Raw genomic sequence first — 17,252 nt, forward strand, 5'->3', positions numbered from 1 at the left:
ACAAATGGATGATATTAATAAACTTACAGCCATTGCTTCCGACAGGGTTTGGAAGAAGGATAATCAGATACAATATAACGCTTGTAGAGAGCTCGCTGCGCCCTGCGTTCGCTACTTCCCGTTACCCAACGTGCCCTGCTCACAGAACCATGTCATAATAAAAGTCTGCGCACGGGAATTAACATAACATCAGCAGGTTAACGTAATGTACTCGGAACATTAATTGTGCATATTTTATTCGTATAAACATATGCAAATATCAATCATAACTTATACATAGCCTCTAACAGAGGCAGAACAACATGGTACTGTCACAACCCTGTCGACAGAAGTAGAAAACTCTTGACAAGAAGGACAGGATCATGACAAACAATATTTAAAATAACAAGAGCTGCAAGCAGCACCACCAGGGCCAAGCCCACACTTTGCCCAGCGTACCCACCACACCCAGCCCACACTTCCCCCACATGCCCACACTTCCCCCAGCGTACCCACAGCATGCCCACACAGGTCGAGAAAAATAAGTGACAACAAAGTAAAACCACACAATTTACATAAAAGTATGGAATATGGCCACAGCATGCAAAGACTCCATGCCGGTAATCCCACAACCGGGCTGCCGAGCAAAGCTGATAGACATGCAAGTAGCGATATGTAACAATAACCAAAGTTGCAGCTACGAGAGCGCACAGCCACAAGAACAATATGTACGTGAAACACGGATATGTTTAAACAACAGCCTAGAACGTTATCACAATGTACACTTCATATATACATGCACCTCGCGTGTCACTTGAGATTCAAACCTGCGACCTTGTCCCGAGGCGAGTGTTTTATTTGATGAGCCACTCAGTTGACGTAACATACTCTGCCTGCCATCCCTGATGCGGCTGAAATGAGACAGTAGAGCAAAAGTAGCAGAAATTCAGTGTATAGGAGGAACAGATGTTTGAAGTGGACAATGAAAGAAAGAATGTAATTTTGTACTTACCTTGTTTCTGTTTGTATATATTTACATGTATTATAAACCACTTTAAGTTGAACTACGTACATCGCACTTTATTTTATTTTATTTCATTACTAAAATGACATTACATTTCGTTTGTTTACATACTTGCACTATTTGTGCACATACTTTCAAATTGAAATGTGTAAATGCACAACACGAGGTTCGAACCAGCGACCTCTTGCACCCAAGACTTGCAATTTATCAGGCGTGTCTCTCAGTTGGCGTTCTAGATCCAGCAGCGTTCAAGGATATAAGCAATTAAAGCATAATATCTCATGAACGCTAGGTGGCGCTGTCTTGAAACTTTAAGGGTACGTTTGGGACTGTAATTTGGTGATGCGTGTCAAATTTGGTGACGATATATCATACGGCTCAAAAGATATCACGATTGATGACAAATTTCAAAATGGCGGACAGGCCGATCATCCAATCGTGACAGAAATGTAATCGCACAATCCGGCAGGAATTTCTGACAGTTACGAGTAAAAATAGCCATTTTTCAAATCTCGCGACCCATAGGTGGCGCTGTTCCCCATTTTGGCAAGGACCCCCAGTCCGAGGTGTCGATGAAGCGTACCAAATTTCTTACCGATAGATCGATAAATGTTTGAGATACGGCCTAAGTTCCATTTTTGGGTCAACTTTGAAAAGTTTGCGGCGTCGTAACTTTTGAGCAACAGCGAACATCTCCATTCCAGAGCTCAGCAGATTTTCGTGACAGTCACAATTCAATAATTTTCTAGGACTAGTAGCGAAAAAACGCAATACTGTACTTTTTGAGATGGCTGCTACTGTAATGGGTGGTCTTAGTGTAACGCATGGAATGCGATGAGCGTGAAGAGTGCATGACGTGTGCCAAGTACAATTTTTGTACATCAATGGGTTCAAAAGTTATAGCCGTTTGAAAAGTGCATTTTTGAACTGCTGGTGGCGCTATAGAGTGAGTGCTAGAGACCCCATACTTGGTCACATGACTAATGAGTACCACCATGAGTGTGCCAATGTTCACCATTTTCCTACGCACTGTTCATAGGGCTACCATAGACTACCATTGGTTAAGAACAATAATAATATTGACAAGAACAATAGAGGCCATAGCCCCTTCGGGGCTTGGCCCCTAATAATATACCTAAATTAAATATACTTGGACTAAATAATTGAAAGTCTCTGACAAAACAACATAGCATTTATTGCAGTTAAGTTTCATCAGTGTACATTGCATAGGGCAAAACTTGCAATAATACCATCTTAATACCAAATACTGTCTTCAATTTTGTCCTTTTTAATTATGATATGTAATGCTGCTTTCAACAATGAAAATTTTGAAAAGCTCTATTTAAATAAAATTGAATTGAAAAAAGGACCAACAATTAAACTCGTTTAGCCTGTAGTCCACGCGTTTATTTTGCTTGGACACTGAATGCACAAGCGGCACGTTTACAGCATGGACAAAGCATGTTGCTTCATGCCCTCATTTCTGGAGTTGCACCTGTCTGTCTACTGCACATATAACATAGTTTAGATTTTTGTTTGCTTGTTTTGATTAATTTTAATGTGTAAAATGTGTTTACCATAGAGACTATACAACAGTAATCAAGTATTTCGGAGGCAGTAGGTTTTGAATGTTTATGAAGAATAATATAACATGCTGCCCAACAATAAAGTATTTTAATGTTGCAATTAAACTTATTCAGTCGTACAAGAAAAATTAAAATACTAAAAGGGAGTGAATGTGCATTTTTCCTTATATGTCTTTTAAACAATTAGGTGGGTGATGAAATACCTGTGATTATATTTGTCTTGGTCCCAGATTAAAAAAGTTCCAAACTCCTGGTTTGTATTTTCATGTTAGTGTCTTCATTAACTCAATAAAAGAGAAGCACAGGAGCACTTAAAATCAACAGCTACAGGAAGAAACACAGAAAGAGGAGAGCCGCCAGTAGCTGAAATTTGGGGCTGCTCCAACGAGTTTGTCTCGACAAAGTGGGACCAACACAAGAGCAGCTGAATTTGCTGCCGTGGCATGTTATCTTTTATATAATTGCAGCATATCAAATCTGTGCGTACGCAAGTTTTATAAATGAGGCCCCTGGATCCTCGCTTCTCCTTTAACTTGCACAATGTGACAATCACCCTTGTTCAACAAACTTTTTTCCTGTTTTAGTTAAGACACAAATCAGACATTTTTTTATCGATTATTTATTATGATTTACTCTATTCCCACAGATTATATTAAGCAATTACAGTTGTTCAAGCCTATCCACTTTCACAGATGATTATGCAGCATTCTTGACTTAAGTAAAGAAAATCATGAAATATTATCTAGTCTTAAACAGAGTTTACACATATGACTGTGAAAAACTGTAATTATTATCTGATCAAGTGATTTCTTTATTTGCTTTCATATTTTCATTTCTTATGAAAGGACATTAGAGGACATCATATTTTCCAATATATTCCCATATATTTTGCATTCACAAGGGACTTTTTCACTTCACTGTCCATGTTTTTAATATTGATATTTATTTGCTTTCGCTGTATTGCGGGGGACGTTCTGCAGGATGCTGATGAATGAAAGAGCTGCTGTCCACAGGTATCTGCAAAGGAAAAACCTTATGAACATCTTTCTTGCTGTTGATCTTTTTATTGATAATATTATGTAGCAATTATTGTGCTCGTTATTGAGTGCTTTATACATTTTCAGTAGTTGGACACAAAACACTAAATCCAAATAATGCTTTTTTCTTTCTTTCTTTGAGTACTGTTTCTCTTACCTCAGAGCTGTTAAGATCGTGGTAATGACTGGGCCTGAAATCAGAGGACTGTGGAGGTAAAGCCTGTGGAGCAAACTGCACCTTTGGGAAAAAAATGCACATGTAGTGTTTTATGCCTTCTTATTGTGGGATGCCAGAAATGCAATAACACTGGCAGATACCGTAGTTTCAGTATTACGGGTTTTTAAACCACACTGTACTCTACGCTGCTGTATGTTATCATATCTTCCATCCAGGCACCTCAGCTCCACCCACATCCCGCCTCTTTGCCCATTTGCCATTATCAGGGAGTGACATGCGGTGACGCACTGCCAAGATGCTTATCACAAAGCTACAGGTGACGTCACGGACACTACGTCCATGTTTATTTAAGAAGAAATTGAATAGATTAGATTACTTTATGACTAATACATCATTCTTTGAAGGGTTGCTTTCCCTCCAAGGATATGACATCGCTTCTAGCAAGTCATGTGATTCATGTCATATGCTTATGATTTTAAAGGGCAAGTAACACCAGTGTAACAGGGTGGACTAGAGTTTGAGAGACATGAAATTATTTCATGATTTCAAAAATAAATCATAGTATAATTAATAGTAATAATTAAAGTAATTTAAGCGAATAAGTAAATGTACTGTATATACCATCACTAAAAACTTCACATTTAAAAATATATGTACCCTTTATTTTAAAGTGAAGACGAAACGATTGAGGAAATTTGTACTTTAAAAAGAAGTGCACATCTACTGTATACGTGTAGAACATAAAAGCTGATTAATGCATGTGGCATGAAAGCTGATTAACATTTTTTAACATTAAATACATTTTTAGGGCAATTTGGTTCACAGTAAATGCTGCTTCTTACGAACTCCAAGGGCTGCAAAAATTCAATGTCTAGAAACCCAATGTGTGCTTAGTTGACTTTATTTACACTCACGTGATGTCCAACATTCCTGTGGACAGAAGTTTATAGCTGGAGAATTTTACATGTTAAAAGCTTGAGGGTTTGAACATTTGAGTGAATAATTTAACAAATAAATATTTGTATTGTAACATACAGTGCCCTTCACTCATATTGGCACCCTTGGTTAATATGAGCAAAGAAGGCTGTAAAATAAATCTGCATTGTTTCTCCTTTTGATCTTTTATTAAAAAATCTACAATTTTCCAACATTTCATTCAAGTAAAACAATTGGAAGTGCATGGGGGGGAATATCATATTATGAAAAAATGTTTTTCTCTAACATTTTCCTTGATCACAATTATTGGCACCCTTAGAAATTCTTATGAGTAAAATATCTCCCAAGTAAGTTCCCATTGATATTTACATTTTCTTAGCATACCAAGGTGACTAGAAACATGATGTTGTCCAGTTATGACTTCTTGTTGAACAGGAGAATAAATATTAAGTAACACAAAGCCCAAACCCCATTAATCATTTATCACAATGGATAAAACCAAAGAATATAGTTCTGATGTGCTACACAAAATACAAAATGGCTTTAAGGGAATAGTTAAAGAAATAAAATATCTCATTTCCAACATCAGGGCAATGATCAAGAAGTTTTAATGGACTGGATATGTTGAAAATCTGTTTGAAACAGGATGTGTACAATTAGAATTTTTAAAAATTAATATTGCATATAGGAATTTATAGTCTTTTTCATAGTTAATATTTGACCTGTTTCTCTCTCCTTTATCTTAAATGTGTGCTTCTCAGTGATAACCACTGTGTGTGTGTGTGCGTGCGTGTGTATGTTTGTGTCTGTGCGTGCGTCTGCGCGTCCATGTGTGTGCGCGTTTTTGTATATGTGTGTTAGTGCGTGTGCATATTGTGTGTGCAGCCTATGCCGCCGACCATCCATGCCTCGCCAAGCTCACCAAACCCGTCTCCGATGCGTGGCAGTTGACCGACCAATAGCGGACTCACACAGGTGCGTGATGAGGATGAGATTTCCGTCGCAGCATCGGATGCCGACTTGCTGGCATCGGACGCTGAAGACTCCCTGGAGCTCCCGGCTTCGGCCTTTCTCCCGTAGCCTCAACTTGATGTGGCGTCATGCCGATCTCTTACCAGCAGAGCGCAGCCTCAACTCGATGTTGGGTCATGCCGATCTCGCAGCCTTCAGCACTCTCCACTGGATGGTGCGTCGTGCAGCGAAGACTACTACAGGCAGGTAAATCAGCAGCCATCTACAGGCAAGACAGCCGTCCTGCCAGCCACAGAACCTCCCCCCACGGCGATAATGATGCAGGTCGCTCCCTAGTCCCTCTGTCACAGTGTCTGGGGGCATGGTTACAATTCCCCAGCCCGTCGCGTTGGCTAGTGAGGACGATCTGTCTCGGCGATCCAGTTCGCCAGACACTCGCCCAGGTTTCAGGGAATTCTGTTTACCTCTGTTCGAGGCAAGAATGCTCCCGTATTTCGGGCCGAGGTCGCCACCCTTCTGGCAAAGGATGCAATCGAGCCCGTCCCTCCAGGGAGGAAGGCCTGCAGCGAGAGCTCACTCCACCCGGGGTGTAACCTCCTCGTGGTCACCGGCTCAGGGCGCCTCTCTGGCAGACATTGCAGAGCTGCAGGTTGGGCTATGCCCAACAATTTTGCACCTTAGGTGAGCGTATGCCTGCAAAGTGCCTTCTCCCCTTCCCTCACCGGGCGAAGTACAAGCATCCCATCCCATCATGTCTGCACTGCGAGCACATGTCTATCAAGGTGTTGCGGTCACGGTTGGCTGTGTTCTTCCTAGACGCAGCCACGACTTTGTCTGCTTCCCATTCCATGGCGGCTGCCCAGCCGGCGGCAGCGGCAAGCGGTGTTGGTTATATGGGGACTCCCATAGATGTTAATCCGCCGGTGCCAGCTCTGCGGACCGTCCATGCCCTGCCACGCTCACCGAACCCGTCTCCAATAGGCGGCAGTCGACCATCCCATAGCGGATCCACGCAGTGATTGCGTGACGAGGATGAGGTTTCCGTCGCAGCATCGGATGGCGATTTGCTGGCATCGGACGCAGAAGACTCCCTGAAGCTCACAGCTTCGGCTGGTCGAGCCCAGGAAGAGGCTGACGCAGAGATGTCAGCCATGCTTGCCCAGGCTGCCACGAGCGGCTTGACTCCTGGTACCTGGATACAGAGCGTGGGGCCAAACCGCGCTCCGCTCCGGAACCGTTCTTCCCGGAAGTGCATGGGGAGCTCCCCAAGACCTAGGCAAATGAACTCTGTCGCCTGACTTCCCTCGACTCGGGGGTATTCAGAAATACTTCAGATTTAAGTCATATCACGAAGAAAACAGAGTTTTGTGGTGAAATGTGGAAACATCTGGATTTATTTGAAAAAAGTTCAAGCGGTAAATTTCAAATTCTGCTAGCGGTTGCATTATGAATGTTGTAGCATATGTTAAGTTAAATGTTACATAAAACAAACATCCCTGTTTGCGTGTTAATTTGTTAGTGCCAATGATAATCCTGTCAAGTGTCCTTATTAACTATGTAATGCTTTTATAACTGTAATGGGGTGAAATAAATGGGAGGACATGATGGGGTTTACAGAACTTATTTTATACATTCGAAATCTATGTGCTAGAAAACAATAGATGTATGACTAGCAATGTGTATGTTGTTAATATCATTAAGTCAGAAAAATGTATATTGTATAAATGTATATATTTAACTCTATTTGGTTTAAAATGCCAAATTTAAACCAAAGAAAAATCTATGTTGCATTCATTATTTTAATACACAGTTACCTTTATGTAAGTAATCTTGTGTAAATGCAGTATAAAACCTGAGGCTTGTTCTAATATTGCATATGCATGTTCAATCTGTTGTTTTACCGTAGTTTATTATGTTTGTCTTTTACAGCAGCAAACTGAGGAGGATGTTCATCAGCATGAAAGACTCGAGTGAGCACACAAATGTTTCAGCAACAAATTAAATTGTACACTTCATGTATACAAAATGGCATAGCTTTTTATACATTTATATTAACAATGAGCTTTATTAATAAAATTGTGTTTCAATAAGCATGTACTGGTGTTTTGCTTTGATACCGAAATTGGTACAGAGAACCGTTGAATTTTACTGGTATTGGTACCAACTACTGAAATGTTGGTACCGTGAAAATACTTACCACTCCCCTTCCACCCTCAAGGTGCATGTCGCTGCCATCGCAGCACATCACACGCTTGTTGTGGGTAAGTCTCTCGGACAGCACGACCTGGTCATCAGATTCCTGAGGGGCGCTAGGAGGCTGAATCCTCCCGTCCGCGCTCCGTACCCTCTTGGCACCTTAATGTGGTCTTTGAAGACCTAGGAAGGGCCCCATTTGAGCCCCTGGGGAAAGCCAGTCTACCCTAGTGACGGCTCTCCTAGTGGCACTAGCCTCTGTCAAGAGGGTAGGGGATCTACATGCACTCTCTGTGTCCAACGAGTACCTTGAGTTCGTGCCGGGCGGCACCCACATGTTTCTGAGACCCCGTCCTGGCTACGAGCCCAAAGTTCCCCCAACTTCCTTCAGGGACCAGGTGGTGAACTTGCAGGCACTCCGCCCTGGGGAAGAACCCCTGCCGTGTTGTGTCTGTCCAGTATGCGCCCTGTGCCTCTACTTGGATCGCACGCAGAGCTTCAGAAGCTCTGAGCAGCTCTTTGTCTGCTTTGGAGGGCAGCAGAAGGGGAGGGCTGTCTCCAAACAGAGACTGGCGCACTTGATCGTGGATGCCATCAATTTGGCATACCGATCCCAAGATCTCCTGTTCCCATTTAACTGAGACGTTTTACTCTTATTTAACCTTAGAAAATTCAGAGACATCGATGCTTTAACATCCGAAATGCAAACGGCCACCTGTTCTAGACCATCCAAGTGTGTCGTCTGCATAACAATGATAACTTAAGCCATACTTTTCAAAGATAGTACCCAGAGGGAGCATGTACAGCAACAGTTCTCAAACTGGGGTCCCCGGACCCCCGGGGGTACAAGAGCCATAGCTTGGGGGTCCGCAAAATAATTTGCAATAAATTATTAAAGTTATGCCATATCATTAAAAATTGCGTAAGTACACATGGGAACCACTGCGCCAACAAAACAAAAATACTGATCCAATTACTCCCGCTTACGTTAGCTTTGGGCCAATCAAAACTCTCAAATGATTGTATCACTTTGCTCAGGATGCACTTAGCACAGCTCCTGCTGATGCTAGCTAGTGGCGATGGATGCCTATTTAAGACCGTCCACTTCATCAATTGATGCTAAGCCCAAACCAGCTAAACTGAGAAGATATGTCGACAATTATCTCGAGCTTGGTTTTACTCAGAACAGCGACGGAAGACCAAAATGTGTTGTGTGTCTTCAGGTGCTAGCTAATGAAGCCATGAAGCCGGCCAAGCTAAAGCGGCATCTAATGACGAAGCACCCGGGGCTTAAGGACAAAACAATGGATTTTTTTCCGCCCAAAGAGTGAGGAATACATGCTTCACAAAACACGACTGGTGAACCTGGCCACAACTTCAGAAAAAGCACAGAGAGCAAATTTGAAAATATGTCATCCTTATAAGGCTTGAATGGCCCTACCGTGTAAATATTTATTCCTTTCCTCGAGAATGTGTTGATTTTTCAATTGTTGGTTTTATATAATTCCTCAAAGCGCTTTAGCCATGAAACTTAAAAAATTAACTGTGTTCATTAGGACTTTGCCGGTCTTGTTACTGTTCATTTTCTGAAAGCTTTAAGATCTGTTACTTGAAAATTAGAAATGCTGTGAGGTCAAAATTTAATCTGAATAAAAATGACCCTCTGTTTAAAAGTATAGAAATGGTATTAACATTTATTTATTCAAATTCAATTTAAGTTCATATCTATGAAACTCGCCTTAAGTATTTAGGTTGAAAAGTTTAAAATATAAATAATTCCTACAGCATCTAGGAGTACAAATGTCAGTAAACATATGTTTAATCGGCATGAGGATTATAAGGGGGTCCTTGGAAAATTTTCTCCCCTGTAAGGGGTCCTTGGCCCAAAAAAGTTTGAGAACCCCTGATGTACAGTATAAAGAAAATAACATGGGGGCTAGAGTGGAACCTTGAAGAATCCCACAGTTCAGAGGTACAGAAGAACATTGAAATTTATCAATATTAACAGAGAAGCTCTTATATATAATGTGATATTCCCCCCACTTCAAATTGTTTTACTTTAATGACATTTTTGTAGATTTGTTTGTATAAAAGTTCAAAAGGAGAAACGATGCAGATTTATTTTTACAGCCTTCTTTGCTCATATTTACCAAGGGTGCCAATATTAGTGGCGGGCACTATAGTGTTTGTAGGTTCTGGAAAGGATGAACCCTAAAGTAAACAACCTTAAAAGTAATTATGTGATGGATAAACCGCAGCTAGCTGTGCATCAAGGGGTTTTAATGCACGACGTGGAGGCCAAGAACCACCAAACGCAAAGCGGAGTGCATTAAAATACTGTAATGCATGGCAAGCTGTGGTTTATTCCGCTTATAGCATGGTCACTTGCCAAGTTAAAGCTGTTATTGATGTTTATAGTGTAGTTTTTGACCAGACAGGTGAAAATGCCAGTTATTTTTGTCAGTTAATTTCAAATGTAATCAAACTGAATGGAACTACCCGTGCATTAAACGGTTTTAATGCACACCTTCCAGCCAATCAGAATCCAGTATTCAAACAGACCATGGTATAATTCCATTTTATATGCAAATAAGAGGTGTAACAAAGATTTGGGAAGCACAAATTTGGCGCATAACTCACCTGAGGAGGACAGCAGCAGGAGTTGCCTTTACAGGCAAATGCTGACAGATAGATGGAGATGATAAACTCAAGCAAGGCGAATAACAGCAATACACCACTGATTCCAAAGAAGAGAGTCTGAGAGAAGAATTAACATCAGCACAAATAATAATTACAAAACTAGATGAGGTTAAAGTTTGTGAACAAACTTTATGTTGGCTTGAGAAAGACAGAGGGAGAGATAGAGGGAGAGAGACCACAACCAGGCAAAATGTATGTGGTTTATTAAGTTTCTTATTAGAACTTATTAGGTTTTTCTGGATGGATGGATGGATGGATAGACGGACGGATGTATGGATAGATAGATAGATAGATAGATAGATAGATAGATAGATAGATAGATAGATATGAGTGACCTATGAGTGAAATAAACCAACCCCCGTGTCTCTATGATGTTCTGATGCAGAGATATAGGTGTAGCTAAATGGTTGCTAGGCTAACCTGTTTGGTTTCTATGGGCGTGGCTTGGCATCTGCAATTGATAGTACTCTAACCTATGAGTGAAACGAACCAACTACCGTGTCTCTACGATGTTCTTATGCAGAGATATAGATTTTGCTAAACGGTTGCTAGGCTAATCTGTTTGGTTGCTATGGGCGTGGCTTGGTATATGCCAATTGATGATGCGCTAAGCTATGAGTGAAACGAACCAACTCCTGTGTCTCTACGATGTTCTGATGAAGAGATATAGGTATTGCTAAACGGTTGCTAGGCTAACATGTTTGGTTGCTATGGGCGTGGCTTAGCATATGTCAATTGATGATACACTAAGCTATGAGTGAAACGAACCAACTCCTGTGTCTCTACGATGTTCTGATGAAGAGAAATAGATATTGCTAAACGGTTGCTAGGCTAACATGTTTGGTTGCTATGGGCGTGGCTTAGCATGTGTCATTTGATGATACTCTAAGCTATGAGTGAAACGAACCAACTCCTGTGTCTCTACGATGTTCTGATGAAGAGATATAGGTATTGCTAAATGGTTGCTAGGCTAACCTGTTTGGTTGCTATGGGCGTGGCTTAGTAGAAACCAATGGATGATGCTTCAAGTCCCAAGTGAAACAAACCAACCCCCATGTCTCTATGATGTTCTGATGTAGAGTTATAGGTCTTGTTAAATGGTTGCTAAGTTAACATGTTTTGTTGCTATGGGCGTGGCTTCGTAGCTTCATGAAGTTTCAGGGATACTGATTGGTTGCCTGAGCCAAATGAGCCCACCCCCTTGTCTCTACGACACTGTGTTGCAAAGATATCCATCTGGACTTTTTATAATGGGAGTCTATGGGAGCGGTTGCTAGGTTGCTGTAAATGGTTGCTATGGGCGTGGTTTCGTAGCTTAAGGAAGTTCCTGGGATACTGATTGGTTGCCTGAGTAAAATGAGCCCACCCCCTTGTCTCTAAGTGGTTGTACTGCGAAGTTATTCAACATGGGACAGTTATGACGCCTTATGTGGGCATGTTTCCTGTCCCATTATAAGTCAATGGGGAATTTTGGGGTCTCTTACACCCCAGGGGTACAACTTACACCCCATTGTGAGGAAAGTTTTTACAGAGCCTGCCAGATAGATAGACGATGGATGGATAGGTAGAGAGATGGATGGATGGATGGGTGGGTAGGTAGGTAGATTAGATAGATAGATAGATAGATAGATAGATAGATAGATAGATAGATAGATAGATAGATAGATAGATAGATAGATAGATAGATAGATAGATAGATAAAGGCCGTTTGGTGGATCCATCACTAAAAAACTAAATCACTGACTCCATCAGACCAGGGTTCGAGACCGCCTTGTGCCGGATAGTTTTCCCATCACATATCAAATCATAACGCCTTTATTTTCAATAAAATTATAAAAATGGCAAACAAGTGTTTAATAATAAAGTGTAGGGTAAGGTTAGGGGTTAGGTAAAAGTTTAGCTTTAACTTGGCTTTTGCAGACTTTCACTTAGTGTAGCACATAGTGCTAAGATAATATGCTATTTGCACTTGGTGTGAATAGCATCCATTGCACCACTGCTGGTATTTTAGAATCAGAATCAGAAAGAGCTTTATTGCCAAGTATGTTTGCACATACAAGGAATTTGTTTTGGTGACAGGAGCATCCAGAACACAGAAACAGCAACAACAGTACACAGAGACCATAACACAATAGAATACAGTACACAATCATTTAAATAAGGGCCTATGGGTATAAAAAAATTAAGAAATACAATACAATAAACATAAGATAAAGTAGATAATTTTAGTAACTGTTGTGTTTAAATGTTGGACCATCACAGTTACAATGAGGACAAACTATGGACAAACTCTCTGTCAGCGTTAAGTAGCAGGATGACTAATTTGTACTTTTACAGAACTGGTTATCACCCAGGTATTATTTCTGCACATGTCGCTTATGCAAGGCGAATCAAACCTATAATGGCCAACGTAGCTGACCAATGAAATCGAGGCAGAGACGTTGCAGGGTGGGGTTTGTGCTCAAGGGGCAGGGTTTGCGCTTAACTGGTTTAGGGGAAAAAAAATCACGCATCTACAACATGGCTGCCTTTCTGGAGTCCGTCACAAGTCCAGACTATCCCTAACCCCTGTCTCTCAAAGAAGTGATTCGTAACGCGTATAATATCAATTTTGACAATTTTTTAAAATGATCTATAAACTACTTCTGAAATGCCAGTTTAAAAGACTAGACAGACGAGTGCAAATTAAGGCTTGTGTGATGACCACAGATAGCCCTTTTCCACCAAGGCAGTTTCGGTGCTGGTTCGGAGCCAGAGCCTAGTTCCAAATCGGTTCTTTGTCTTTCCACATCCAAAGCGCCAGCTCCGAACCAGAAAAAGTGGTTCTTATCTAGCACCGAAACGTTGCTGGGCTAGAAGTAAGAACTGCTTGCGTCAGGTGCTGGGGGCGGGGTTACCGTGACCACTGACGAACACTTTTGAAATTTTTGAAATTCAATTAAATTCAATTCAATTCACGATGGATGCGAAACAAAAGCAACACTGGTCTGAGGAAGAAACAAACTGTTTTCTTGCACTCTGGTCCTCTGCAGATGTACGCTCGCAAAGCCATGAACATCACAAGAAACGCAACGTCCGCCATTGTTGATGGTGTTTTAAGTTTGGCGCTACCGCGCTAACGTTGCTGGGAAAGATGAGACGTAGTCAGTGACGTATGACCTCGCTCCCTTGTGGCTCTCTAACCCGTGGAAAAGCAAACCGGTTCTTAGCAGGTTCACCAGTGGAACCAGCTCTGAACCAGCAATAGCACTAGCTCCGAACCAGCACCCGGTTCATTCTGGTGGAAAAGGTTCTTATTGTAATTACTCAATAAATGTCAAAATAGAAGTTGATGACATACCTTATACATTCTCTGTGAATGACAGTCATAGTTATCATACTCGTTGCAGTAAACATTCATTGGTCCAAAAACCAAATCCAGTGAAAATAAAATAAGGGCGATGCCTGCAGTTATAGCACTGAAAATGTTCATTCCGAGTGAAGCATTCACCTATAGCCAGAAAAGAATACATGAAACCAATCCATAAATTAGCAAGAACTTTAAAAACTTTTTGTTCACTTGTTAACGTACAAAGAATTTCTATGCAGTGTGATCAAACTGCACATAAATGAGCTAACATTAGGATCCAAGCACTAATGCCTTATGTGAATGATTAGGTCATCCAATAAAATGTGTTTTTCACAGTCCAGTCAATCTTCACAGATTTAATTTATTTTACAGCGAATATACTGGTGGCAAAAGGAACAATTGGAAATTCTCCCTCCTAAAAATGCTTTGTTCTGTGGCTCAGTGGTAGCCACAGATTCCTAGTGAACACACATACTAAGAAAATGTATAGCTTGAATGCACTATAAGTCACTTAGGATAAATGCGTCTGTTAAATGCAGAAATGTAACTGTACATATTTGTTTTACTGTCCTAAGATATGTGATCCCCGCCATCTAGGGGTTTGGGCAAGTAACAATACATAAAAGAAAATTATTAACTTAAAAGAAGCTGACATAAGTGAAAATATTACAGAAAAAACAATCTGGGAATTGTAGTTTTAGGCTAATGGAAGATTAGTTCCTAATAGGGAGGGACAGGTGTTGGCATGGGTTCTACATCTGGCGCCAAAAGCCTGACTTTCCAGAATGCAAAACGCATGAGCGCCGTCACAATAGTTGCATGCGTGCAGGTAACGGCATCGTTGCCTGGAGCATCTGCCGGCATTGAAGCTGTGACAGACCTCGTGTGCATGCGTATAGACGGCAACCCAAGGGGGAAGTTTGGCTTTGTGATTTGGCAGGCGCAGAACAAATGGGGTGGAGACAATGGGAGGTGAGGACAGGCATGGGGGAATAGATGGGGTGACCAGGGGGCAAGCGGCGATGCTGTGGGCTACCGAGCAGCAGACCACGCAGGAGATATTTTGGCAGCCCAAAAAGATCAGATTATGTAGCTCAGTGTCCAATGACCCCCAGTAAGGGCACTGGTTCCACTGAGCCACCCAGATGGCACATTTAGCCGAAAACATTTTGTGGTACATGTAAAAGTGCGCTCCCCTGTAAGAAAGCGTGAGCTCCGTGACCACGGCAAGATAGTCACTAAGCTCGCGCCTCCTATGAGGGAAAACCGTGCAAATAACATCCGTGGAGCGGGAAAAAGCGACGGTGAACTGACGGGAATGACAAGGTGTGAGGCGCGGGGAGTAGAGCGTGAAGCGGATGGTCTCGTGGCTGAGCCACGAAAGTTGTGTGCTTTGAGGAGGAAGAAAAATAAGGGTTGCAGTAAAGTAAAATGGTGCATAGTTGGGGCCCCCATACATGGATTTGCCTAGGGCCCCCAAATCACTAAATCCGCCCCTGAACATGACATCTGCATTTTTGCCATTCTTTGTTATAAATCCAGTTTAATATGATGCGGGAGCGATACAAGACCCTTTCCCATCCACTGTAAAAACGTTTTGTCTGCGTTCACCCCTGCGGCACGGAACAACTCATACTCACAGTCAGTGCAGCTCATGTTAGCAACGGCAAATGGAAAAGAGAAAGCAGCGCTGACCTCGTTTTCCACGCGTTTTAAATGTTATAATGGCCCCTAATACACCCCTTCCACAAGTTTATTTTTCATTTCTTCCAAAAAACGACTTTGGTAAAAAGTGGTTGGGACATATCTCACCCACACGCAAATTATGCCTATGAAGCACATACATCTATGTTATAGCCATCCACATAACAATGAAAGCCTTTTGTGAATATGACTGTGAAAATGAGGATTTGAACTCGTCATGCATACGGTCCTGGGAAACCTTCAGAGTCCCCTGCCTCATGTAGTCACCATACTTCTTAAATATGTGTCCATTTCTGTGGACATATCATAAAAGCGTGCAATTTAACAGACTCTAATAATGATGTTAAAGCTATGTTAAATATGTAATGTAATAATTGACTAAAGAACTTCACTTCTCTAGCGAGGAAACGGCTGTCAGGGTTCCTGTCTAGCGTGTCTTTGTTTTCACTCATGTCAATGTTTTGTCTCTTGTTGAGCACATGGTATGGGTTACAGCCTGCCATGTGCTTTTCCCTTTGAGTTTGGTGTAACTCCGACCCCTCGTTACCCTGTTGTCTCCTCGTTATCGTTTAGGTCTTCTCACCGGTACTAATCAGTGTCTCATCTCTTTTCTCTTCTGCCTCGTTTCCCTGATGACTCTCACCTGGTTTGCTCTTTGTCTTCATTCTCTCCCCTCCTGTTTCTAGTTTGGGTTTTGATTTCCTTCCCTTTATATTTCCTTCTGTTCTTCAGTCCTTTGTCAGACCGTTGCGTGTTAAATGCCAGCTCTGACTGCCACAGTCTTGTTCTGTCTTAGTTACCGCCTAGTCTTGCTAATTGTTTTTGTAGTGCTTCAGTGCCTTTGCTCTTTGCTACTTTTTCCCCTGTGCCCCTCAGTGTTCCCTGGTGTCTCGGACCTCTGCTCTCATCACCTCCCGGCACCTCCTCACAAGGGATCACCTTTATCATCCGGATTCTTCCAGCGGGTCGAGACTGCTCCCCGCTGAGTGTCTGGTAGAGTCAAGGTTTCCTGTCCGGATTCTAATACTGCTTCTTACCGTGAGTACCGCTGGGTCGAGCTCTCTCCCCACGGGCTCACGAGGTACCTGTGGCTAGTGACTCTGGTGATCTGCTGTGGACATATTTTGCTCAATAAAGACCTTTTTCCCGCATTTGAGTCTCCGAACCTCTTGTTCCTCTCCGAGTCATGACAGAACGGTCTACCACACTGGAGATTCAGGGGGATGGACCCCCTCCGGACAGTCCTACAGCAACTTGAGCCTGATCTCATCGAACCCGGGACATATGGCGGTGAGCACACTCATGCCATTGTTTTTTAACTTTATGCATTGCCCGACTGCGCCAGCAGATCATTTATATCCTACAGAGACGATCTAGAGTGACTTTCATCCTTGTGCGGCTCACTGGCTCTGCCAGGGAATGGGGCACTGCTGTCTGGAAGGGCTCGCTTGCCCCTTTGTGAGGATATTTTTGGAGTTCTGCAAAAGGATGCTCTGGACGTTCACCTCACCAGAATATGAAACCTCTTCTGACTCTGACTCTGAATTGTTTGAACCCTTGAGACAGTGGAACTTCCAGAGTTGGCTAAACCAAT

General features: G+C 42.1%; 1 protein-coding gene across 2 annotated transcripts in view; it reads right to left on the reverse strand.

The window, feature by feature from the left end:
* Positions 1-2,203: 2,203 nt before the first annotated feature.
* LOC130563644 (membrane-spanning 4-domains subfamily A member 4A-like) overlaps positions 2,204-17,252 on the reverse strand; it is a 51,820-nt gene continuing 36,771 nt past the window's right edge. The window contains exons 5-8 of one of the 2 annotated variants that reach the window (XM_057349332.1): positions 13,946-14,095; positions 10,546-10,662; positions 3,784-3,858; positions 2,204-3,606 (exon numbers count right to left, since the gene is read on the reverse strand). In XM_057349332.1, coding sequence (XP_057205315.1) covers positions 3,532-3,606; positions 3,784-3,858; positions 10,546-10,662; positions 13,946-14,095 — 417 coding nt within the window. In that variant the 3' untranslated portion in view covers positions 2,204-3,531. Of the gene's footprint in view, positions 3,607-3,783; positions 3,865-10,545; positions 10,663-13,945; positions 14,096-17,252 lie in introns of both variants that reach the window. The other variant, XM_057349331.1, reaches the window with a different exon arrangement.

This window comes from Triplophysa rosa, linkage group LG13, assembly GCF_024868665.1.
Source record: "Triplophysa rosa linkage group LG13, Trosa_1v2, whole genome shotgun sequence".
In the NCBI taxonomy this organism is placed as follows: domain Eukaryota; kingdom Metazoa; phylum Chordata; class Actinopteri; order Cypriniformes; family Nemacheilidae; genus Triplophysa; species Triplophysa rosa.